Source organism: Diuraphis noxia, unplaced genomic scaffold (genome assembly GCF_037042655.1).
Source record: "Diuraphis noxia isolate RWA-SAM2 unplaced genomic scaffold, SU_Dnox_SAM2 contig0001, whole genome shotgun sequence".
Lineage (NCBI taxonomy): Eukaryota > Metazoa > Arthropoda > Insecta > Hemiptera > Aphididae > Diuraphis > Diuraphis noxia.
This window is the reverse complement of record NW_028301711.1, coordinates 106748877-106775192: the sequence shown is the minus strand read 5'-3', so window position 1 is coordinate 106775192 and position 26316 is coordinate 106748877. Positions and strand designations below refer to the sequence as shown.

Genomic DNA, 26316 nt, shown 5'->3' with positions numbered 1-26316 from the left:
TACATTAGGTATCGAATCCCACGCACTGTAGAAATGTTTATAATTTTCTGGCAAAGTCATTAGTATCTTGGTCATAAGCATTGAGTCGGATATTGGTTCACCTAACTGTTTTAATTTTCTTCTAAGACTCTCCAATTTCGAAATATGAGTCGCCATATTGTCATTTGGGTCTTTAACATAGCTGTAGAACTTTTGTTGAATCAACGTTACACTAGAGTTCGGCTTTTGTTTATAATATACACTAAGCAAATTGTCCCACATTTCCTTAGCCGTGTCACAATTCATTATATTAATACTGCCGTGGTTGTTCATCCACTGACGTGACTATATACTTTTGAGCCTTGTTGGCCGCTTTTTATATATAGTATTATCTACACCATACCTTTTTCTTGCATCTTCTTCAGTTTCCGAACTTGATTTTTCGATTTTCCGGCCACAACATCAAATATATCGGCTGCAGTCATTATGACTTTAATTTGGAATTTCCATGTTTCCCAATTTTCATTACCAGTTAGTTTATTAATTTTTATAGATTCGTTTACCATAATAACGAGTTATCTGTACAATGTCTGTACACTATAAATGTAATAATAACAAACACAATTCTGTGCTTCACGCGATGCACTAACACTGCACTGCACTATACTTCACGAATTATTATTGCTGCACACTATCTGTACACAAAGACGCGATTCGTAAATCATTAATTATTGTATCAAACATACCCGACTTTATTATAATTTCCTTACTATACTGGGCCTATAACCTGTTGAAGTACACCAGATACACAGAAGCTAAAGGTAAATAATAATAAGATCGGATATAATATGTAATAATATAATAATATGTATAATTGATACGAATAACTATAGTGCTCCGAGGCGTAATATAAAACAACGACTAATCGTCCTACACCTACATAGAACGAATATGCTAGTAATACAAAATGCCTATTCAACGTCTGCTGTACTACAGTATGAATAATTTTACTTATAATCTACATACTTTAGGGTGTGTTGTTTACATTCAACATATACAATGCATACAATGTATATGTAAGTATACGATATTAATATAGTAAGATACATATCTAGTTTGAATCTAAAATAGGTATCTAATGAAATGTAGTTTGTGAAAGCCATCAGTTTAAATAGGTATATGCCTAATAAAAACATGCTTCAAAATTTAAACTTAGAGAACATTGCTTGTACTAGATGCTTAAAGCGAGTTCAATTGAATAATGAATTATTTGTAAATTTACTATTTCGCTATATTTATTACATTATTGAATGAGACTAATGTTTTAACAAATTATGTTAAATTATTCATATACTCAACCAAGGTAATATCTTACCTTCACAATTACCGATCGCCCATTTTCAGCAACTGATCGCCGACGATAAAATTGGTATCCATAATTTCCCGTTATGGTTTCAGCAATCAGGTCTCTTGGAACACTTGCCGTCGACCATACAGGTTGAATTGTAGTTGAAAACTCCGCAAGGTCCATGTATCATGTGTTTGATAACTACTGCATATAACTATTACATTAGAATAGAACATAGAGAATTTTAGCTAAAATTTTGGCATCAGTCTCATCTAGCCTTATTTTGTCCACCAATCAGACTAAAATGTGCGCATGTGACAGACTACGCTATTTCCATTCTATCAACGGGCTTGGTCTTACACGCGATGCTTAATAAGAAATTCATAAGAGATTTTAATTTTAATTTAAAATTTTTGGCAGTGATGTTATGTCTATCAACTGGTGTTTGGCTATGTAGCAATTCACTCAATTGCATTATATGTCGTGTTTGATTTGCACAAACTCGTTGCATTCTAAGCCTATCTACTTTGTTGTCACTCACTAAAGAACGCAATTCCGACATGGCAATACGACTAATTTCTTGATCTGTATTGTGAGGTAGCTCTTCGTACATTTGATTGAGTGTAACAATCAATGTCAGGTCGTCTTATCATCAGCATCGTAAATTGTAATTAATCAAAATGAGAAATGTTTTCACGTACTTAGCTGTAACGTGTCACTATAACAAAAGAGAATATAACTTGTTATCTCACTATTACCAAGAATCACCGAAGTCAAGAAAGTTATCGCGTACGTAGCGGTAATAATCACTCACAAAGATAAAAGGATGGACTCTTTGTCTGAGGTATCGATTGACAAATAGGATGGACATAGACCATAAATGCTAGATCTCCATATTATAACTTTCAAATTATCAATCTACATCTATAAATAAAAATGTTTAAAAATAATAAGACTTTGATATTCATTCACATTTTAAACTTTCTTTTGACTTCCACAAATAATTTAAGACCAAAATTAGTCAAATCGGTCGTGCCGTTCTCGAGTTTTAGTGAGACCAACGAATTGCAATTAATTAATATATATATATATATATATATATATATATTATATAGATATATGGTAGTTAAGAGAGGTAACTAACTACAACAAAACAGAAATTTGGACATCGGAGATACTTGTTTTGAAAACGTAGAGAGCTTCAAATATCTTGGAGTGGATATAAATAGTCGTAACAATCACCACGATGAAATAAACATGAGAGTAAAAGTGTGAAATAACGTTATTTAGCGTTACTTATTATAGCGTGTTATTTTGCGTTACAGAAAACCTTCAGGTCCAAGGTATTATCAAAAAAGTAAAATATGAGATAATAAAATGTTTTAGTGATACCAGTAATTTTATACTCATGCGAAACATGACCAACGTCAAAAGAGGACGATACAGAACTGGTTGTTTTTAGAAAAGAAATTCCTTCGACGTATTTTTGGTCTAAAAAAAAAAAAATGACCAATCAGGTGAATATGAAATAAGACCCAATAAATAAATTAAAGACTTGTTGGGAGAAGAGGTCATTATACAAACACTTAAAGGCAGGAAAATGAGCTGGCTTAGTCACGATGGAGATTGAATGGCATAATGAAGAATTCGCTTAACTAGTAACCGGAAGACTGTTAGGCAGGTGAACCATTGGGCAAACCGAAGAAAAGGTGGATAGAGGAGCCCAACAATTATTTCAGGATACTTGGGGCTGAGAACCTGTAAGAAGTGGCAAATGATAGAGAGGAATGGAGGAGGCTGTGTAGAACAGTGATGTGCCTTAATCGCCTATAAAAAAAGCTGAATGGTAATGTATTTTTAGAAGGATCTTCTTTTTACGCCCGCATTTTTATCGGACTCAATATATGCTAATACTTGCTCCATGATATACTCTTTCATTTAAAAAAAAAAATAAAGAAAAATAAAGATAATCGGATGAGTGGTTTCTGAGAACTTACGTGATAATGATTTTGTAAGCTTGTATTATATATATATATATATATATTATATACCATGTACATTGTACACGGTTATTTTAATTAATAATAACTAATTATTTATTAACTTTATCGGATTAAATCTTTTTTTATATATATATATATATAAATATAAATATATTTATTTAGGTTTCGTCCGAAACACACATGGTTTTTATTACTTTGCCAACAATTATAGGACACAAAATTTATTGTATAATAATATAATAATAATAATAATAACTATTACTAAAGGACTGTTACTATAGATTAACATAATATATCTCCCAAAATGATAGTTGTTCATTAGAACTGGTATCGGTCATTTAATCAAAATTGATAAAAAAAATTTCCGTTATATATTAATTTAATGCTCTAAGGAATTCCTTGATGTAATACATTAGATAATCATGAATAATTTTTATAATTACATTTTTTTTTGTAAGTTATGTAGTGATCACGTCGCCTACAGGTATCAGTAGTCAAGGATGATGTTTGGAAGGTGACTCTTGAGTTAATTACACAACGTAGAATTCTTCTTAATTAGATTAATTGTTTATTTATTGTGATAAAACATATATTTATTTATAACATGAACGCTGAATGTAAGTTAAGTATTCTGAATGATAGAATAAATTCGGTTTGATTCGAATATTTTCTAAGTTCAAAATATTGTTTATAAGAAATTTTCTAAGTCCAATGAATTAAATTAAACAACAGACTGGCGTGAAGGTGCTCTGGCTAGTCTGGTCAAGTCGCGTCTGAATACAGGCCGTTTCGGGGTCCCTTATATAGTGCTACCCTCTACTCCCCATAGTCTACTCGTTCTTGTCGCTGTTCTCAAGGATGTGGTATAATTATCTAGACTGACGGAAATGTTACTCGCCCACATACAAGCCAAATGTGCATCCCTTGCAGCTGCAGACCTTAGCGATTGATATTATAATTAACATTAAGAGTATATATTATAATATTACATTTAAACATTTGGTTCTTTGAACTTTTGTAATGATGCATAAAACTACGTCTTGTGCACCCTTATTGAGGACATTTTTATAGTCGTCTGTTCCCATGATTTAGTATGTCCCTAATTTTAATGATTTCCAGAAATGCTGTCTCTCCTACATTTACAAGGATCGTCGCACCCTTCCCTAGATTGATGCGGCTGGTACCTAGTTGACCGTGAACTATGTAATGCGGGACGCTAGTCCATAGCAGTTATAATGATTTCAATAAAAAAAAAAGAATGAATTGATTTTATAATAATTTTGATCATGGTTAAGCTTTTAACAAAATAGTTTAAATTATTCTTCAAAATTGTGTCGATAGAATCTAGTCGAATTATTAAAATACTTCTAAAAAAATCCTTCTTTTACAATTCTTGCTAAATTGTAGTCAATAATCCGATATCTGTATTTCCTCTTAGAGAGAACATGTTGATAAATATCCATGAATACAGGATGGTGGCTAGTATGGTAAAACCGCTCTCCAGCATTATTTATCAAATTCATTCGCTTTTAGTACGAAGATGATTGATGAATTGTTTCAGCTGGTCGAATGTCTTGTGTTTTTGCATAAGCTTACTGTTCGTAAAAATGTTTCAAAAGTTTTAGTTTTTTTAAGTATTCGTGTTATGCTCTCGTTTAAACGAAGATTGAAATATGGTTGATCATTAATTTTAAGATTTATTTATGATATTTTCTTATGGTATATTTATTCTAATATTTGATCACAATTTCTATACACCTGATTGATAACTTTTGAAACTACGATTTCTTGACGTCCTCACTCCTCATCCAGATGACATTTTCTATCAGTTATAAATATATTTAGATATTTAATTCATTGATTTAGGAGGTATTGAATATTCCTTAGCTACATTCATAATATATAACATATTTAAAGAAGGGTGACTAAAGCACCTTAGCCTTCCTTGGATTCGAACCTATTAATTACTATTATACTTAACTTTGAAATTTTAATTTTAATATTTTGAATATTTCAATGAAAGTTATTACTTTTTCTGTGATATAGAAGAGAATTTTTTAAACTTTAAGGTATCAATCACAACAAATTAAATCTGTTTTTCCATTTTCACTAGTTTCTTTACATATAAATCATATTATTATAATTTTTTTTTTGAAAATAAATAGTTCTCTTGACAAACACCTAGTTTAATTAAGAGTCTAGGGTTACCACATTGTGTCTTTAAGAAAAGAGTACATAATATTATATAAAGCCATAAATGTAATATAAAAACTCTAATTTCATAGTTAATACTTATATAATTAACATGACATTTTATATACTAAATTATGTATGAAATACTTAATAGTTAATACTGAAATACATAAAATTATCATATATTATGATATATTTGGTGAAAAATTAGTTTTAATTTATAATTTTAATTAGGTACATGGGTATTTGATTAATATATATGTTTAAGAACTTAATATTTATTACTGCTTCGAATTTTTGATAGCAAACTTTTGTCTTTAGTACAATAATCATAAAACTGAGTACAGTCAAAATGCTTAAAATTGTATTCTTTCATCAACAAATGTTTTACAGAATCGGGTAGAAGTCTATTTCTATCATCAGTCCATTGTGCTTTCATAAGAGCAGGTATGGTGAAGTAGAACGTGCATATTTTTAATAGTTCTTAAAACGTATCATAGCTTCTTTGTTCAAAATATTTCACCCACTTTTTATCTGATAATAATGATGAAAATTCTTCATTTTTTTCCATTTCTGACAAAAACAAATTTAAGTTTTGGGATTGATCAAATAATAAAGAGTCGTTTAATTGTAGATCATATTAGTTTAAAAATACAATGCTATTTTCTATATCAGTCCACAAAGGGTTGGTGTTTAAAGACATCCATTTTGAAAAATTAAATTGATCGAAATTGGCTGTCCATATTTTCAAATAACACTTACTTAAGACTATTATTTAAGGCTCATTGGCTCCATAGTTCGGATAACTACCAGACGATGCAGCGTTCCAACGATGACTGGTTCGTTATCTTTACACCTAAGAGTCTAGGAGAACTTCAATCCATACATATTTGGCATGACAATTATGGCTCATATCCAGATTGGTATTGCCAACAAATCATTGTAACAGAAGTACGTAATAATAAAGTGTGGGTGTTTGAAGTTGAACGATGGTTTACAATTCGTGAATCCACGAAAAATATCGAACACATGATTTACATCTCTAACTCAAAAAAGAGTTGGAAAAAAGAAACTAAAAAAAATGTTGAAATGGGGATACGAGAGAATCATTTATGGGCCAGTGTGTTTATACGGTAAATATTGTGTTCCTTAAAAATAACGTGTGACTATAATCACGTCACATATGTTATAAAAGTATAATATAATATTATAACAATGTGTACATTATTATGTGTAAGTACCTATTACAAATAATTAGCATTGCTGTTTTCCACTCGACAGTCATCCAAGGTCTCCTATAACCCGATGTCAAAGGCTTAGTGTTATATTGTGTACCATTTTATGTTTAATGTTGTGCAGTATGATTTTCTACGAAAAAGTTCACAGTAATTATGTTAATTAAGTCACTAATAATTATTATTGATCATTAATGTTTTATTATTATTTTTAGCTAACGAAGAAAACTTTCAAAAATTTGAATTGAAATCAAGAGAAGTTATAATAGCCATACAAAGTGGATTAATACAATTTTTATTAACGTTTGGTGTACATAAATGTTTTCGGTAAAAATAAAAATAATTTATATTAGTGTTTAAAACAAAGCATATTTTGTTTCAATATCTATAGAAAAGGCAGACTACTACTTTTGAACAAAATTACGCACAACGTGAGACCAAAAGTAAAGCGAACTTCAGATAATGAACATCGTGCGTAGTATACCTGCGTAGACTTTTATTATAAAACAAATTATTTTTTTTTTACATTAGATTTATCGTTTTTTTATAGAATCACCTTCGAAAAAAGCGGTCAGTTTTATCATCGAGCGTATTGTTGAAAATAAGTTATACTATCCAGTTCACACAGAAATGATAACAGAAATACGACAATGGAATTATTGGTTTATAATTGGATGGCACGTACAGATATACTATACAGGGTGATTTATGAGGCGTAAAACACTCATTATTTACAAAAACTATTTACTTTTTTCAAAATTCTAGATCCATGCTGTTCTAGAACTATATAAATTTTTAATATTTTACACCCTTATATTTATTAGGTAAACTACCATCAACTTTTGATTTTTAAATGGCAACCTATATTTAAAATATTATAAATTAATAAGGCTATTTTTTAATAAATTTTCATTTTTCATTAATCCGTTGACGAGATATAGTCTCCCAAAGTTTGATGGTTTTGGGATGGTGTTTGTGTATAAATGTGTTATACCATGTCAGTACCGCGGCCGCAGCAATTAAGATTTTTATACTCCAGCGTAAAGCATAATAGACTTTTCAAGTAAATTCAGTAAGTACGATAATTAAGCCTAAGTTGTGCCTTAAAATACCCCATTTAGCATTATGTTGGACAGTTCTCCTCAACAATAATAGCAAGTGCCACTGGTGAATGGTGAATGGTCATGATATTATTAATATTACTTATCGCTTATAAATTCCTTGCCGTTCGGGTTCAACCCAAGATATAACAGTTATAATTGATTATCAGGGTACCTACTTCTGACAGTAACTTTTATTGTTATACATACATATTATAAGTAATTGAATTATTTGATTCATTGATTAATTGTCGCAGTAACCCCCACCACATACTTGCCCTGTGTCACCATACCCTATCAACATGAAATAGGGAATGGTAAACAAGCCAACCCCCCATGCGTATCCCGTCTAGATCCGGTAAACGTTTTCATAATATGGATAACCTTGAGTCTAACATCATGTTGGTGCATGGAAAAGTTTTCGGCTGTTAACCAGTTCCCCTCCCCCCCAAGACTGTTATCGGGATTTTTAAAATATACCAATTGCCCTCACATGTTAATATATACACGATTACAATATATAGCCTATAAAATAGGGAAGGTAAATATACAAATAATAAATTTAATTATTTATAAAAATTAATGTAAAATAGTATAAAACGATAGAAATAAAAAAAATATAATAAATATTGTTTTTCAGAGGTTCGGACTTCAGATCCTAGGTAATCAAACCTTGGATAATAGAAAAACAAAAGGATTCTTCTATTCTCTATGGGATTAACACTTAAACATTCTTATTTTGATCAGATATTATGTTTAATGCACGTATATATAAAACAACTTGATAGCCGACTCGATATTAATATTGAAGCAAATCCGCCATATGCGAAGTTGACAATGTTTACATTATACACCTTATCATCATCATATCATACTCGTATATTAATTCATAATTACCACTAACGGCACAAAAATTTCAAAACTTCATATGCTTTTACTCGTTGTCTCGTTTTTGTGAGACTGCCATTTTCAGTTGCCATTTTCTGTACGCATTAATTTGTAATGTTATGACTTTATGATTTATTAATAAATATTTTAATATACTTTAATACCTACATTTTATATTTATTAAAATATGGTAGCATCGTGTCCTGCACATGACTGTGTAAACAGACAACAAAAGACACTAAAAATCATTTATTTACGTAAGTACTTCATATATTAAAATAAATTACGTTGTTCCAAATATTTATCACAGACAACTGGTCTTTAACAGATTTCCATTACAAAATCCTGAACGCAATGCTAAGTGGATAAAAGCTGGCTTTATTCCAACGAAAAATTCACGATTGTGTAATAATCATTTTTTGAAAAGTGATTTTTGAACTCCAATTGGTGGTACCTATAAATTGTTATTGTGTGATGATGCTATACCATCAATATTCATCATGACTGTTATTCAAATACCAACCAAAATATATCACTCAGAAATTTGTGAACCAACTTCATTCAATTAACTACTACAGAGTTCTCTACATCAGTTCAAGATGAACCATTATGTCTTACTCCAAAAAGACATTTGTGTTTTAAAAGTGCTGAAGAACATTCTTCATTAATCTCCACTACTTCTAAATGTAAAATTACTATTTCACATTATCGAAAAACAACTCCATCAAAATTAGTACTTAAAAATAAAATAATAAATCAAGCTAACAGAATAAAATTATTAAATTATAAAGCAACAAATCAGACGTAAATATATTAAAATTAATACTTTAGCCGGTCTTTTAATGTTACTAATTGACAAAAGAGTACTAAACATAGAATCTGAAGAACTTATGTTAGAAAAATTTGATGGACTCTCTAAAGAATTATTTTCCAACATTCGTAAAAATCAAAATATCTTACTTCACGTAAATTTGGATGCCGCCAAGTGCCGCCGTGTTGGCCAAAAAGTTTTGATAAGAAATTAAACAATTTTGATTCTTGATAACAAATTAATTTATTTTCATGATTTTGTAAATATAATAATATACACAATAATTTTTGTTACATTTGAAACTTAAAAGTTAACAATTAACTTATAACAAAGAACAAACCTTAAAATTTACTTATAATGACAATTTTGTCATTTTACATTTACTATAGATGTGGTTTATTGTCACAGATATAAATAATAAACTAGATTGCTAACTAGTGATAACAGCTGACGCCAAAAAAAGTCATATTGGTTGTGGGCTCTGTTGTGTTATCAAAATACAATACGATTAATGTGATACCTAATTTTAAATATATCATTTGGCGGGTATTTTATGTCACATACTCGCATCACACTTCTTAACATATTATACAAAAACATATAATGCAAAATAAGTTATACACGAATAAAATTAATTAAAATTTAGTAAAAATATGCTTGTATAAAATAATAAGATTAATTATTATAATAATAAGCAATATAAGATAGCAGTGGCATAGCCATGACAATATATATATATTTTGTCATGGGCGTAGTTAGGAATATTAGTTGGAGGGCCGGGAGGGGGCAAGTATATATAGGTAGTAATTAGTAATTAATTTCAGTAAATGAAAATAATAAAATAAATTATACAATACAGAACTTAATACTATACAACTTCAATATATTGTTTTTTTAAATTATAAAATTTTGTTTAAAAGTTAATTTTCAAAGTGGGTTTGTGGCAAGCGCCCCCTTTGCAACTACGCCGCTGTTTGATAGTGATATGTACAAAACAAAAATATGATCTAAAAATAAACAATGTCCATCACCATTTAATGTTTATAAAAACTAACAAATGAACATTGTATCTTGACTTTACTTTCGCTTACAAATAAAAAAGTAGAAGTTACTTATTTTTACTCTAGTCGTTTTATTGAACAAAGTACAATTTTAATTTAAAATGCCACAAACTTGTTGTGTGCTTGGATGTGCTAATCGTTCTGGTCGTGACAAAGTGGTTTTTTTTAAGTATGTATTAGTAGTAGGCAGTAGCACAGAATAGATTTAATCTATTTTGTGGAAGTGGTTTTCAACATGGTTATCTATACATAATACAAACAATTTTACTAAATAACTTTTGTAGATTTCCAAATAATAATGTACTAAAAGAAAAGTGGATAGCTGCGATAAAAGACACTGAAGACACTTTTGAAGACACTGAAATGCATTCACGTCCTCACAAAATCAATATTATTAACCTAGTAAGCCGTATTTATTTAAATATTCGTATACATTCTTACAGTAAAATTTTAAGTTCTTCAATTATGAAATCTTCTGTCAACAAAAGACAAAAGTTGCATAAGACAATTTTGTTTAATAACTTATAATCCTATTTTTTTTTTACAACTGAAATATATTATTAGATTAATATTACTTATGTATTATGTTGTTTCATTGTTTGTAGCAGTAAGATTAGTTCTTTAAATATTTTTGACTTTTTGAGATACTCAGGTAATAAGTTGAAAGTTTTCTTGATGACTAATAAAAGATACTATTATTATTTAAAATACTTCTAAGTTCTAAGAAAATATTTACGAATTCATGAACCATAATAATTAATAATATTTATGTGTATGTGTATTGTGTATTATATTATCACTTCAATAATAAAAATTGATAAAATACCACAGCCCACAACCAACATGGCGGAAAATCGGCGTCCGTCGGCTAGCTTGTCAATTTATACTATTAGCAATCTAGTTTATTATCTATATCTGTGTTTATTGTAAACAAAAATCGGTACCAACTTCAAGGCGGAGCCTCCAGTAATTCGATCATAACTTCAAGGCCGAGCCTCCACTATGTTATCACACGGCAGAGTGTCGTTTCTTGTTTGTTCTTTGATAAGGAGTCGACTATCTAGTTGTTTTATATATCTGTGGTTTAATGTTGGTTTTGATGATAACAACCTTGTGATATGAACTCTGCTAGCCGATGTTAATAAGAATAGACTATAGTTGCAGTATAGTCATATTACTGTTGGGTACAATTCACGGTTGTCTACCATGGTACTGTCGTACAGATTACATTTTTTAAAATTTCTTTTGAAGGTTAGGGACTTCGTTTACCATGTTCAAGACGTGAAAACGTGTACACTGTTAATAAGGTAGGTGATACCGCAATTGCAGTGTATGCATATTAAATAATAAATAATGATGTTATGAACAAGCTGTAGTAGTTGTACAAAGAAATACGAAATTAATAATATTTAATTTACACTGTACACAAAGTACTTTTGTTTTTTCTCCCATCTTATACGCTTATAACATTAATAAACTTGATGATCGACCATCAAGCTTTTATACTACAAAATGAAATACTAATACTATACCAGTGCCGCAAAAACCGGGTGTGCAGAGCGTGCCGCGCACACGGGCCCCGAGGCTTACATACATTTGGGGGGCCCCCGGGCCCAACCCGGAGCAAACACATAAATTGTCTAAAAACGCAAAATTAATTACTCACAATAATTTTTTTTTTTTAAGTTTAAACATTAATGTAGTTGTATGTATACTAATATTTGATAAGTAGGTACCTCTGGTACCTATGTTAAAATAGGATGGTAGGTTTTTGACGTTTTTGTATAATATTATATGATCAATGGTACTATCAATTTTTCCATAACATCTATTTTTATCGCGTCTATGCGACTATGCCTCTATGGGTCGTTGTTTGTCGAATTGTCGGAAGAACAACTGGCTGATAGCTGAAAACGACGACGGTTGACGAGTGACGACGCGCCATAATATAAGTAATGTTAATGTGTTTATTTATAAACTATTAAAATGACAATATGATACGACTGATACGACGACCACGACCACGATTGTTTGAGTTGCTGGTTTTGGTATAAATATAAAATATATTTTGTAATTTTAATGATGAATATTGACGATACCTACTTTTTAATTATTATATTCTTAACACTGAGCTTAATATTGACTTACTAGTAAAGTAGTAACTAACGACTGCTCGGAGTATCATCATTTATCAGTTAATTGTTTAGTGTTTAACTGTTTAAGGTTAAGTAAATAAATTCGTTGGTCTATGCCATTTACGTTCTTCTTTATTTTATTCTGTGATTCTACTGTAACCAGTTGTCACCAAGTAAGTAGTACCTAACGATGTGAGAATCGATTTTATTTTTCTATTTTGTAATTTATTTATCTTTTTGGATATGGTATGAATACTAAATGCGAATTAAGCTAATTTTTAAACTGTGGTCTAGGTATGTTTAAAAAGAAACATTTGAGTGGTTCTGAAAAACGAAAACGCAAGGAGAAACAAAATGAATCTACCTCAAAATTAACTAAAATCAATGCAATTTTTAAAAATTCGACCTTGTGTGAGTACTTTCTAAATTATTTAAATTTTACTGAACAAGTATTAGTTATTTATAACATAACTCATAAGCACCTACCAAGTACTAATATATATTTCAAATTATAATTTATATAATGTGTTTATACATACTACTTAGATACTAAGTATATAGATTATAGACTATAGTATTATAATATAATATATGTAGACTATATAACATTATTCTACCTACAATGTTTAATATTACAGTAAAATCTATTAGTACCTACAACATAGAAAAACAATAGTTAAAACATTTAAAATTGTTAAATGATGCACAATAGGTATTTACCATTCAATTTTAAGGTATCACTGTGACTCTAAGTTAATACATATAAGATTAAAAATTTTATTTGTGAATTCAAACATAATTTCATTCAATTTATACAATATACTATATACATATGTAAATATAATATGGCTATAATTTTAAATACTTATTTAAAGTTTATAGTTATTTAAATATTCAAATTTCCATTTCTCCAGCATTTTGCTTTGGTGTAATTGTTCAATATTATTGTTGTTTATAGCTATTGAGGAAAAGAGTAATGAATTTGTAGAAAATATTGGCATTAACATTATTGATAAGCATGAAAATGTTTCTGAAAATGAAAACTGCAGTGATACTTTGAGTGTTTTAACAGATCCTGATAAAGGTAACTAGTTTACACATTTAAATACACATTATTTTGATTTTATATGGTGGCCCAGTGCTGTGTCAAAATGTATAATGGCCCAATATAATTATTTAATTCAGTTATTGATGAAGACCATACAATAAATAACACATTATTGGAAGATATCAGCGTTGACAGTGTTTTTCAAGTTCAACATAGAATTGTTTATGAAAATGAAAACCTAAGTGATATAACAGATTGTAATAAAGGTAACTTATCTACTACGGTTTATGATATTATAATGTGTATAGTGTATGTAAAAATTTTTTAGAAGCGAGTAAAGACCAAATAAATTCTAAAAATTTTCTAAATTTTAATGAAAAATATCCAACAGATCGAGGTTTATTTGAAGAAAATATTAATGACATCTTAAAAAGAAGTATACTGAATTTTGGACCTTGTAAGCCAACAACAAATTTTCCATCAAATATTCACGGAAGACAGTTTTCTACACAATATTATCAAGTTACTATGAAATCTGGGTTAAAAATTCCTAGACGTTGGTTGTGTTACTCAATTGTTCTTGATAAAGCTTATTGTGAAATATGCTGGCTCTTCGCTAATAGGACTTATGGAAATTTCAAATCTGAATGGATTAATGGCATTAATGACTGGCAGCACTTGTCTCAATGTATACAAAGACACGAAACTAGTATTCAACATTTTGATGCACTTAAAGTTCATAATTTGTGGGTCAAAAATCAAACAGTAGATGCAAATTTAGAAAGACAGTATTTAGAAGAAGCTACCAAGTGGAGAAATGTTCTTAAACGTTTAATACAAATTATTCTTACAATAACTTCAGGAAATACTGCTTTAAGGGGAAATGAGGGAAGTTTAAAAATTCAAAATCCAACTGAAGGGAATTTTTTGAGGATTGTAAAATTACTTGCTCAATTTGATCCTATTTTAAACAATTTATTAAGTAATGAAGAACAGAAGATAAAGTATTTAAGTTGGGCTATACAAAATGAATTGATTGACATTTTAGCGACAGATTTGAGGCGTACAATTTGCAATGATATTAAATCAAGTTGTTTTTTTTCAGTTATATTAGATTCCACCAAGGATATAATAAAAAAAGATCAAGTGAGTCTCGTTATTCGGTACACTAAGGTTGATTTTGAACAAAAGATTGTGGAAGTAAAAGAATCCTTTTTGGGATTTTTTGTGTTAAAAAAACATGGTGCAGCTGATTACTCCAATCTTTTATTAGAATTATTATCCAAATATGAATTAAACATATCCAAATGCCGTGGTCAAGGATATGACGGTGCCGCAGTAATGAGTGGTTCATTTAGTGGACTCCAAAAGAGAATTTGTGAAATAGTGCCCAATGCAACTTTTATGCACTGCTGTTCTCATAATATTAACTTAATAATATGTGATGCCGCTAAGAGTTCCAGGAAAGTTCAATCATTTTTTGAAATTGTACAAGATATTTTCAATTTTTTTAGTTCAAGTGGTCCCCGGTGGACCGATTTAGCTTTCGGCGAAGAAGAAAGAACTGTTATTAGAAAAGTTGTATTAAAAAAATTATGCGCAACTCGGTGGGAAGCCCGTCATAATGCATTATATTCTTTGAGAATGCGGTTTGTAGATATTTTAAAAGCTCTCACAAAATTACAGTTGACAAGTACAAAAAAAAAATGAAAGAGATATGGCCTTAGCTCTTAAGAAAAAGTTAGAATCACCAGAATTTATTTTGATATTGTGTGTTTGGGAAAATATTTTAAAGTCTATGCAATTTGTATCCAAAAAACTGCAGTCTGTTGACTTGCATTTGCAACAGGCCTTGGATCAATTAAATACGGCCATCTCAGATATCAAATTGATGCGTGAAAACTATGATACAATTGTTGACAAAGCAAAAAAAATGTGTGATTCATGGAGTATACCATTTACATTCCATCAAAGCCGTGAACGGTATAGTAAATTATTTCCCGGTGAAATTAATGGTGATAGACGACTAACAATTACCCAGGATAATTTTAAAGTAACTGTTTTTTATCCTGTTATTGATACTATATTATCACAGCTAAAATTTAGATTTACTGGATTGAACACTGTATGTGATTATTTCAGATTTTTAATACCGTTTAGTATGATTTCAATGACAAAAGAACTTTTAATTAAGTCAACTTATGATTTTATTGAAAAGTACCGTGACGATATTAGTAGTGACTTCACGCGTCAAATAGTCAGTCTTCAAGATTTTTTTCTTTCAAAGGATAATACCACTAATACCAGTGACATTAAAAAGATGACAATAAAAGATCTATCATTATTTATAATAAAAGAAAATCTATCAACTATTTTCCCTGATGTATTTACGGCTACAATGATATTCATAACTATGCCAGTCACTTCTGCTTCTGCTGAAAGGTCTTTTTCAAAACTAAAACTCATAAAGAACTACCTACGTAGTACCATTTCACAAGATAGATTATCAAGCTTGGCTTTACTTAATATTGAAAGGCTGCAAACTTCTGAAATAGATGTAGACAATATAATAAATATTTTTACAAACACAAAAGCCAGAAAAATGAATTTTTTACATTAAAACTTTAAATATTTTGTTTAAAAAAAAATTGTGTATTTTTAAATTTTGGGTTTATTAAAACCTTATAATAAAAAGTCATGCATCACGATAACCTAGTATTAGGTATACTTCATATCATATTATCATGTAACCATGAATTGTAATCGTGCACAGAACAATTCAAATAACAGCTGATAAAAATGTTAAATTTTTAACCCATAAAGTTCCTTTCTCTGATTTTTACCTAATCGCGAATCAGCCTAATCAGACATCACTGTATTGTTCCATGCCCGTAGGTATTTGTAGCGGGGACAAGCTGCGGAATACACGCAAGTATGCGTTATGTACTCATATTGTGACAAGTGACAGTAATGGTCCAATTACTAAGGTATAAAACGATATTATGAAAAGGGAGTTTACCAATTGCGCTTAAAATTACCTTTTCATATACCAATTGCGCTCTAAACATTTAAGGGTCGATAGACCAATTGCGCTCTAAAAATGTTAGGGTCGATAGACCAATTGCGCTCTATACATTTTTTACATGTATTATACAGTTTTACAAGGTTTATGCAGTTTAGTCAATGAAATCTAAAATAAAATAATATTAATAATAATCAGAGAATAGGTGGTTAAATCATAAAGTAATAAGATTTTGAGTTTATATGATGTTTACATGATATTTGTATTTTGCATGCTTTAATAATAATAATATTTTTTTTTAATTATAATTTGAACATGGCATTACAATTTAGAATAATATAATTTGGTTAGTTTACAGAATAATATATTTGTTCAATAATACATTTTTTCACTACGAGGAAAGGAGAATATAATCATCATAAGTATAAAAGAACAATTGCCTACATTAAGATATTAAAATAATTCATTTAGTCACCACGAGGTATAATAATAATATGCTAATTTAAAAATATATATAATACAATTTTCGTACATCACTCAAATGCATACTTCCGTGATCAAAATATGTGCGTGATAATAATAATGTTTCATAAAATTCCCGATACTGGTATAAAATATATTAAAACCAGTCACTTTAGCTAGTAATCAATTGATCAATAAATATCAGGCAAATTTTAATATAAGCGCAATTGGTATATTGACCGTAAAATATAAGAAGCGCAATTGGTACACTGACCCAAAAATATATGCAGCGCAATTGGTACACTGACCCAAAAATATATGCAGCGCAATTGGTATATTGACCCTTAAATACAAATTTTGTTTTAGGCGCAATTGGTCCATAGCCGAAAAGGGAGATGAAAATACCTTATTGTAGCTATTATGTTCAACGATTATCACCGATATACCTGTCGTTGAACAATATTGGATTTATTAGTTATAGCTTCTGGACAACTGTTAAGTATTATTATGACCAGTGCCGCAAACTCCTTCAGTGTGACAATCTCCGCGAACCCTGCCAAATGTGCATTATAAAATAAATTTAGGGGCGCGACTTAAGTTTACGGCCTTTACTGAATTTATTTAAAAATTATTATTTTTACCACAGGGCATATAAATCCTAATTGTTGTGGTAGGTAAACATATTTACACAGTACAAACACCATCCCAAAACCATCCAACATTGGGAGACTATATCTCGTCAATAGATTAATTAAAAATGAAAATTTAAACGTGAAAATTCATTAAAAAATAGCCTTATTATTTTATGATATTTTTAATATAGGTTGCCATTTAAAAATCAAAAGTTGATAGTAGTTTACCAAATAAATATAAGGGCGAAAAATATTAAATATTTATAGTTCTAGAACAGCATAGATCTAAAATTTTGAAAAAAAAAAAAAAAGTAAATAGTTTTTATAAATCACGGGTGTTTTACGCCTCATGAATCACCCCTGTATTTTTGATTTTATGATTTAATAATACTTATATTATTAATTGAAAGTATAATAATGTATTTTTATAAATTAGGGGTTGTTGCGTTATGGTTTATGTTTTAACGGCGTTTTGTATTATTCTATATGGTTTAAAATTTGGTCAAGTGAAAAGTCTTTGTTGGCTTACCTCAATAACAATTGGAATTCTTCAAGGAGTTATAGTGTCTTCCCCGTTTAAGATCATATTTATTAGCGCAGTCATGGCGAAATATAATTCGAGAACAGTGGTATACATTTAATGCCGATTTAACTGATGTTTTACTTGCGAAATTTTTTGTAGGATCCAATTGTGACCTTTATATATAATTTGACGTTACACCGGTACAGGAAAAAAACTTGTACCCTTTTACAAGACGTTGAGTATGTAAGGGCGATTAGAAATTACCGAAGACGTAGGTACATATATGAACCATTGACCAAAAATTCCGTGAAGGTAAATCTCCTTGTATGTAACAACCTAAGTTGTACCTAGATGTCACTAACCAGTATTTTTATCTCTCAAAGGTTTTAAAAGAACGAAGAAACCTAATGACTGACCGTACAAATACAATAATGGATGTGGTCGTTTGTATTGTTTTAATATTAACGTCTCTGAGTTTCCTTCACAATCTGAAGGTATTGAGTACTAAAAACAATACATATCGAGCTAACCAGATGGTATCCGCGTACTTGGAACGAGTGCCTACATCAGACAATCTACAAATTAATTTGGACGAGTAAAATTTTGCTATCTTTTTTATTTTTCAAGTTAAATTTGTTTTGTTCGATTTGCAGTTTGAAAACTTTCCTATCGCCCAACTTACTAAAAAAGTTACATTCGTTGGAACTATACAACGGTATTCCAATCGACAATGACACGTTGAATAAGATAAAATGTGTGTAAACGATGTTATAAGAATGATGTAGTACAGTTATAGTTGATTTAATAATGATTTTGATTTTTGCCTACTTGTAGACGACAAAAGAGGTTGGTTTGGTTTGTACAACAGCAGGCTGATTGGTGGGGGAGTCAGGTTCAGACAAGAACGGATAAATTCGTACAGCGAGAATGACCACGGGAATCATTGCACCGGTTGGACAGATCACGATGGTACAAGCGATAAATCTGCACCAAACCATCCAAGGGCGTACTCAAAACCAACAAACTTTGTCAATTTGCTGTTTAAAGGTAAGTATCCTTTTAAGAATGCAATTAAATTACCTATTAATACAACGATGACATTTCACTACTTATTTTTATCACAGAACACACTTTTATATTATATTTTTTATGATAAAATAATTCTTTTAATTATTATGTATATGTTTTTGATAAACAGTTCCATAGTACATCAATTTTAATATTAAATAACTAATTACACGTGCGTGAAGTTGGCATCCCGAATTTATTGTATTGTCTTTAAACTAATACCATTTTTTTGCAAATTATTTGCAACACTGAAAAAAAACTGCAACAAGGTTTTACAACCCCCACAACAAAACATGGTTTGGGGTGCCAATGTTAAATTGGCACCCCAACTTTGTCATATTACCTTCAAACTAACATCATTTTTTTTGCAAATTAATGGCAACAATTTGTAATTCCGAAAAAAAAATATTTGCAACACACTTTTTACGCCCGTAGAAATAAAATTCACTCGGGGTGCCCAGTTCACGTTGCACCCAGACTATGTCGTATTACTTTCAAACTAATATCACTTTTTTGCAAATTAATGGCAACAATTTGTAATACCGAAAAAAAATATTGCAACACACTTTTTACGCCCGTAGAAATAAAATTCACTCGGTGTGCCAAAATCACATTGCACCCAGACTCTGTCATATTACCTTCAAACTTTTATCATTTTTTTTTGCAAATGAATTGCAACAATTTGCAACAACAAAAAACAAATACGTTTTTTACTAATCTGCAAACAATTTCAGAACAATTTTTATCAAGAAAAAATTCAAATTTTATGTTTTCAATTAGAGGTGGTGTATTTATTGAATAGTTCTTTCGTTAACGATCTATAAAATATGTAGAAATGTAATGCATAATAGTTAATAAGATCTAAATTTCAATATCAAAATACATTTGATTTGAACATAAAATACAACTAAAACATTAATCTAGGTTTTTTCATGGGCACTTAACATGATAATTTTATATTATTCTCATCAGAGTTGGAAATATATACAATATTATGTTAAAAACCGATTGTACTTAATTTATATAATATTGAAAAAAAATTGTTTAAAAGTGTATGTAAAATATTACAAATAATAAATGCTAATTAATGATTATTAAAATATAACGTAACCTATTATTATAAATTTATAATTATTAATGTTATATGTAAATCAGCATTTGTGGTCTAACAAACTTGTTTTTGCATCAGTGAATTTATTGATTTTTTTTTAATATCATTATGATTTTCCCAAGTTTCCCCTCTTTTTATGTATGACACATAAAATTGTTACAATTAATTTTTTTTTTTTGCAAATTAATTGTAACAATTTTTGCATAACTTTTGCTCATTTCATAAGTGACTAAAATATACATTATTAATTTAATTAATAACAGAGTACCTACATTTATAATTATTTGTATTATTATTTTTTTGTATTATCAATTATTTATTACATGTATTATTTATTTTCACAAAGCATACATTTCGAGTTACACAACATTCCAGCTGATCGATAAACGCATTTAATCATTCGGTACTTTAATTTGAAATTGCAACTTTTGTAATCTTGTGACCCAGTGTCAGCTTCTCTCAGCGTAGTTTCCTTTTCATTTCTCATAGATTCCAAGTCAACGAAAAATTGTTTTCAGGATCTCTATGAATAATTATTATTATAACAAATAACATTCATTGTAATATTAGCTATGTATCCAATAATATATTACTGATTTATATTTTATAATCTAATAGACATATAACCCTTATATACAAAATTAAAATAACATATTTATTTGTCGAAATAAATTTTGTTCTTAATATTTACCATTGTATAGTGTTTATAGGTATTTAACATTTAATTTAAATTTAAATCAATATCCATACATGGATTAATTATAAAATTATTACCACGCTATACTAAGACTTAGATGGTTATAATCAGGGTTGGGATTGATCCATTTCATGCACATTATTAGACCAGACATCAACTAATTATTTATAAAGATGTATACAAACAGTACGCTAAGCTCTCTATAGATGCAACTGATGTACTTGTTAGAAAAAATGATTCTCTCGTCTTTAAGTTTACCATCAGCGCATATTTTTTTATATGAAGCTTTAATAAGTACACATTAGATCAGATACCTGTATCCCAAATGGTATCTGAAAAACAAGATACGTTAACAATATTTAACTGGGAAGCGAATTGGATCAAAAATGTTGTTTAAAACCACCTAACGAGGTAGTATGCGACTTATCAATGACACTTTTAGGAGCGATTTCGATGGCATTCTGTAAAAATAGTTATAGTCCCAGTAAACACTGAAACATCTATGAAACGTCTAATATACTTTATCCTAAATTATTTGTGATGTATATTTAATGTCTAAAAGGAGATGACATAGATGTCTATAATAGGTCTATATGCAACGCTTTTTTGGTTTACACCTAACTGATATTAGACATCTAACAATTGACATTTACACAACACCTATTACTAAAACGTCAAAAAGATGCATATTATTGGAACCTACATAGATCTTTGACTTATAATATATTAATCAAATAATGTTTAATATAATTATTCAAAACTATCTAAAATGTTTATTAAAATATTATAACCATGCATTAATGTCAATAATAAAGACACATTATTTTAAAATAAATTTAAAAAAAATTATATACAAACGCAACAATAACTAAAATTATTTCAATATTAAAAAATAATTATTAACTAATACTAATTATATTGAGATCATAATAATTAATCTCACTCAAGACATTTTAGTGAATTACATTATTTTATTCTTATAATTTACGAGAAACAAGAAAAACAATCATTTTGTAGTCATTTTATAAATTATAAATACATGATTTCAAACATAAAAATAATATTAGTTCTAATCAGTCAGTAATGTAATGTCAGCCTGTTCTAGTCAGTAAAATGTCAGTGGATATATTAAGTAACATTATTATTATTATTATTATTATTAAGTATAATTAAGTATAGCTATACTTAATAGCCAAAAAAGCTCATTATATTTTATATGTATACATATAAAATTATAATATACATATTTTATATCTATATGAAAAAACAATTATCTACAAATATACTATTTTTATTTTTTTTTTTTGTTAGTTGTCTGTTCGATATTCTTGTGGATGCCAATCTTAACCATGTTCTTATTCTGGTTTTAATATCGTGTTCGGTGCCATCTTTGTGAAAATTCAAAGTTACATCTATTTTAATATACACAATTATTTATAGTTTTATAATTCAATTGGAAAATGTCGAATAAGTAAATTACTTACCAATTATTATATGATAAATGGTTAACTCCTTAAAAGCATTTTTTGAATTATTTTTGCTATCAAAATTGTAATACGTTGCAGATTCATCAGTAAAAAGGGTTCGAAACATTGATGTAACTGAATCATTTAAGCTGGAAGAACATCCACATTGTCGTAATCTGGTTTTCTATATAAATTATTAATAAAAGTGAAGATATTTATAATATATATTTTATTACCATTAAATGATATGATGCTGAATCTTTTAACTTTCCTTCCATTTCCACAACATCAGAAAGGCATCTAAGAGGAAAATTATTGAATACATTTCTGAACTTCTCCTGGACACCAGTACTGGAATCTTTTAAAGTTGTTTTATTCTGTTTTAAAATATCCTAGAGCAGACAATTAGTAAAATAACTGAACTTCAATTGTTTTTCCATTAAATTGGCAATTTTTGATAAAATACCTACAAATCATATTATATTAATTATAATAATAAGGCATTAAAACTGTAGAACAATTATTAAGATTATACCTGATTCGTTAGTAGTTATCCCAACATTATTACTAACTGCAGGAGAGTGACAATGTGTATCATTTAACGTCAGGTGATAATTATACTATAAAATGTGTTTAACCTCTTCAGACCTAGTGTGCTCAAAACAGGACAATATTATATTGTACTAAATGCCTGATATAAAATTTTAAAAAAACCATACTAGATAACTGATGTCCCAATTTGTACACAATTGATTACTTGGGTTAATCGTTATTGTTTTATTTTAAGAAAATAATATGCCATTGCTGTAACAGCTGAATCTTAATTTTAATAAGATTATGTAACTATCTAGTGTATTTTTAATTTTTATAATAATTATGAACCCAATGAAATACTAAAATAAACTTCGAACATTTTTTCTAAAATTAGAATATTTTTAACATAAAATATTACAATGTAAACAAAACCAATGTTATTCTAAATTAGACTAGAAAGCGCGAATGAATTTTACAAAACTTTATCGATAAGAAAATATTTTGTTTGTTGTATTAAATATACACTTGAATAATGTACTCAAAGTAGGACATTCGGTTAATAACCATCACGGTTACATATTGACACTCAACTCGGTCCACGCGTGTCGCATTTTTGCTATTTCTAATCGTAATTATCTTTTTTGTTTTAAAATAATACCTAGCCAAAACTTATAATGTCGAAACTTACATCACAAGAAATTATGTCTTTAATACATGATGGCAATATATCCGATTTTAATGAATGCAGTGATGATGAAATTACTTTTAATATTAATGAATTTGAAGACGATGCTATTAATTGGGATGAACTCGGCGTACTTCAAAGAGAGCTGGAAACAGCAGAAAATTCAAATGACCAGGACTTAAGCATGTTAACAAATGAAAACTCAATTGACGATGAAAATAATCAGGTACCACATTTCAATTTATCTATACAAAATAAATTTAAAAGTGACTTTGCATGGGGGTCAAATTTAAAAATTTCTAATAAAAGTAAGTTTATTCGAGAATCGTCCAATGATTTTAATCAGTACCAAAGAACACAATGGACTCCCTTGGATTATTTCAAGCATTTTATTCCCGATCAAATTATGGAAAACTTTTCATTTCATACTAATTCTCGATACGTTGAACAACGTGGGAAATCTTTAAAAACTACACTAAATGAAATTAAAAATTTTTTTGGAATTTCGATTTTTATGTCGAGTATGGGTTATCCACAAATTCGAATGTATTGGACAAAAGGAACTAGAGTACCTTTAGTTTCAAATAATATGGCAAGAGATAGATATTTTTTAATCCGTTCAAATTTAAAAATTGTAAATGATTTTTCCATTTCGGATGAAATAAAAAAAAAAGATTTTCTCTGGAAAAATACGACCACTTTTAGACAGTGTAAGAAACGGTTGTCTTCAACTTATAAGGGATACACATATTAGTATTGACGAACAAGTTATTCCATTTACCGGCACCACTCGATTAAAACAATACGTCAAAGGTAAACCTAACCCTGAAGGTCTTAAAGATTTCGTATTAGCTGATAGAAATGGCTTAGTTTTAGATTTTTTTATATATCGAGGTAAAAAAAACTACAATTGATCGTGACGATTGCAAATTTTCATTAACTTGGGCTGAATCAGTTGTATGGCATTTAAGCGAAACAGTTCCACCCAAACGTGTTTATATTTTGATCGATATTTAACCACTGAAAAATTAGTACAGATACTACTTAAAAAATAAAATATTTTCTACGGGTACAGTAATGAAAAATCATTTGCCAAAAAATGTAATATTAATGTCAGATAAAGCAATGATGAAATCAAAAAGAGGTACTTCAAAACAATATGTGAGAGAAGATAAAAAAATGGTATTGACAGATTAACTAGTAGAAGAATTATGCAAACGAAACTGCATCTGCCAGATTGTGTACATCAGGTATGTTCTTATCACTTGGAACCCCAAACTTGTGAACTACCACCTTATCAACAAACTAGTCAGCTGTTTTTCGGTGACTTTAACGCTGGGCTTTTTCATTATCCACCTGTGTTTCAACTCCGATTTAGCTTGCGTGCTGTACTACATTACTGTACTTTGTGTGTGTGTGTGTGTGTGTGTGTGTGTGTGTGTGTGTGTGTGTGTGTGTGTGTGTGTGTGTGTGTGTGTGTGTGTGTGTGTGCGTGGAACAATATAGGTATAAAGGTATTATAAGTCTGATGAGTATGCGTATATAGATGTACATTACTAGAAAATATAACAGTTAGTACCCAAAGATCGGACTTGTAACCGCTGTGTTATATTCATGTAATATTAAATTACAGATAGTACCTACTCGTAAACTGTATAATATTAAGTTCACGGTATTTTGTTCACAGTAATGTGTTAAGTGATATCTGTTTAGGGTATAGAACAGCTCGCAGGAATGTGATAGCGTACCTATAATTAAATATACTTCACTTAAATGGCTAAAATAATATGCACATAATTGGTCTGGTGGACCAGTGGTATTATAGCAGTCGTCTGTGAGGCAAGAGATTCGAGGTCGAGTCCTGGACAATCGAAATAAATTTTTGCATTATTTCCACTGATAATAATAATATTATTATACATCACAACGGCGGCGGCGTCGAGTAGTTGGATGTTTAGGTGGGGCGGAGAGTGGTGTACCGGTTGCGGCACCTATGACCGGGCGGGTGGTGGTGGTGGCGGTGGGACGGCGGCACCTAGGGCCGGGCGGTGAGTAGGAGAGGTGGTGGTGGTGGTGTATGATGAGGATGAGGAGCGGTGTACCGGTTGCGGCACCTATGGCCGGGCGGGTGGTGGTGGTGGGACGGCGGCAACTATGGCCGGGCGGTGAGTAGGAGAGGTGGTGGTGGCGGTGGTGTATGATGAGGATGAGGAGCGGTGTACCGGTTGCGGCACCTATGGCCGGGCGGGTGGTGGTGGTGGGACGGCGGCAACTATGGCCGGGCGGTGAGTAGGAGAGGTGGTGGTGGTGGTGAT

General features: G+C 29.7%; 1 protein-coding gene and 1 pseudogene across 1 annotated transcript in view; both read left to right on the top strand.

The window, feature by feature from the left end:
- The window catches only part of LOC149063221 (polycystin family receptor for egg jelly-like), a 222862-nt gene that overhangs the window by 141110 nt on the left and 55436 nt on the right, over positions 1–26316 (top strand). The window contains exons 21-30 of the mRNA XM_089215574.1: positions 6304–6656; positions 6805–6908; positions 6974–7085; positions 7150–7229; positions 7309–7435; positions 18354–18546; positions 18600–18752; positions 18824–19035; positions 19094–19194; positions 19275–19487. Of these exons, the coding sequence (XP_089071700.1) occupies positions 6304–6656; positions 6805–6908; positions 6974–7085; positions 7150–7229; positions 7309–7435; positions 18354–18546; positions 18600–18752; positions 18824–19035; positions 19094–19194; positions 19275–19487 (1648 nt within the window). The remainder of the gene's footprint in view (positions 1–6303; positions 6657–6804; positions 6909–6973; positions 7086–7149; positions 7230–7308; positions 7436–18353; positions 18547–18599; positions 18753–18823; positions 19036–19093; positions 19195–19274; positions 19488–26316) is intronic.
- Positions 15143–16421, top strand: LOC107168668 (zinc finger MYM-type protein 1-like; annotated as a pseudogene).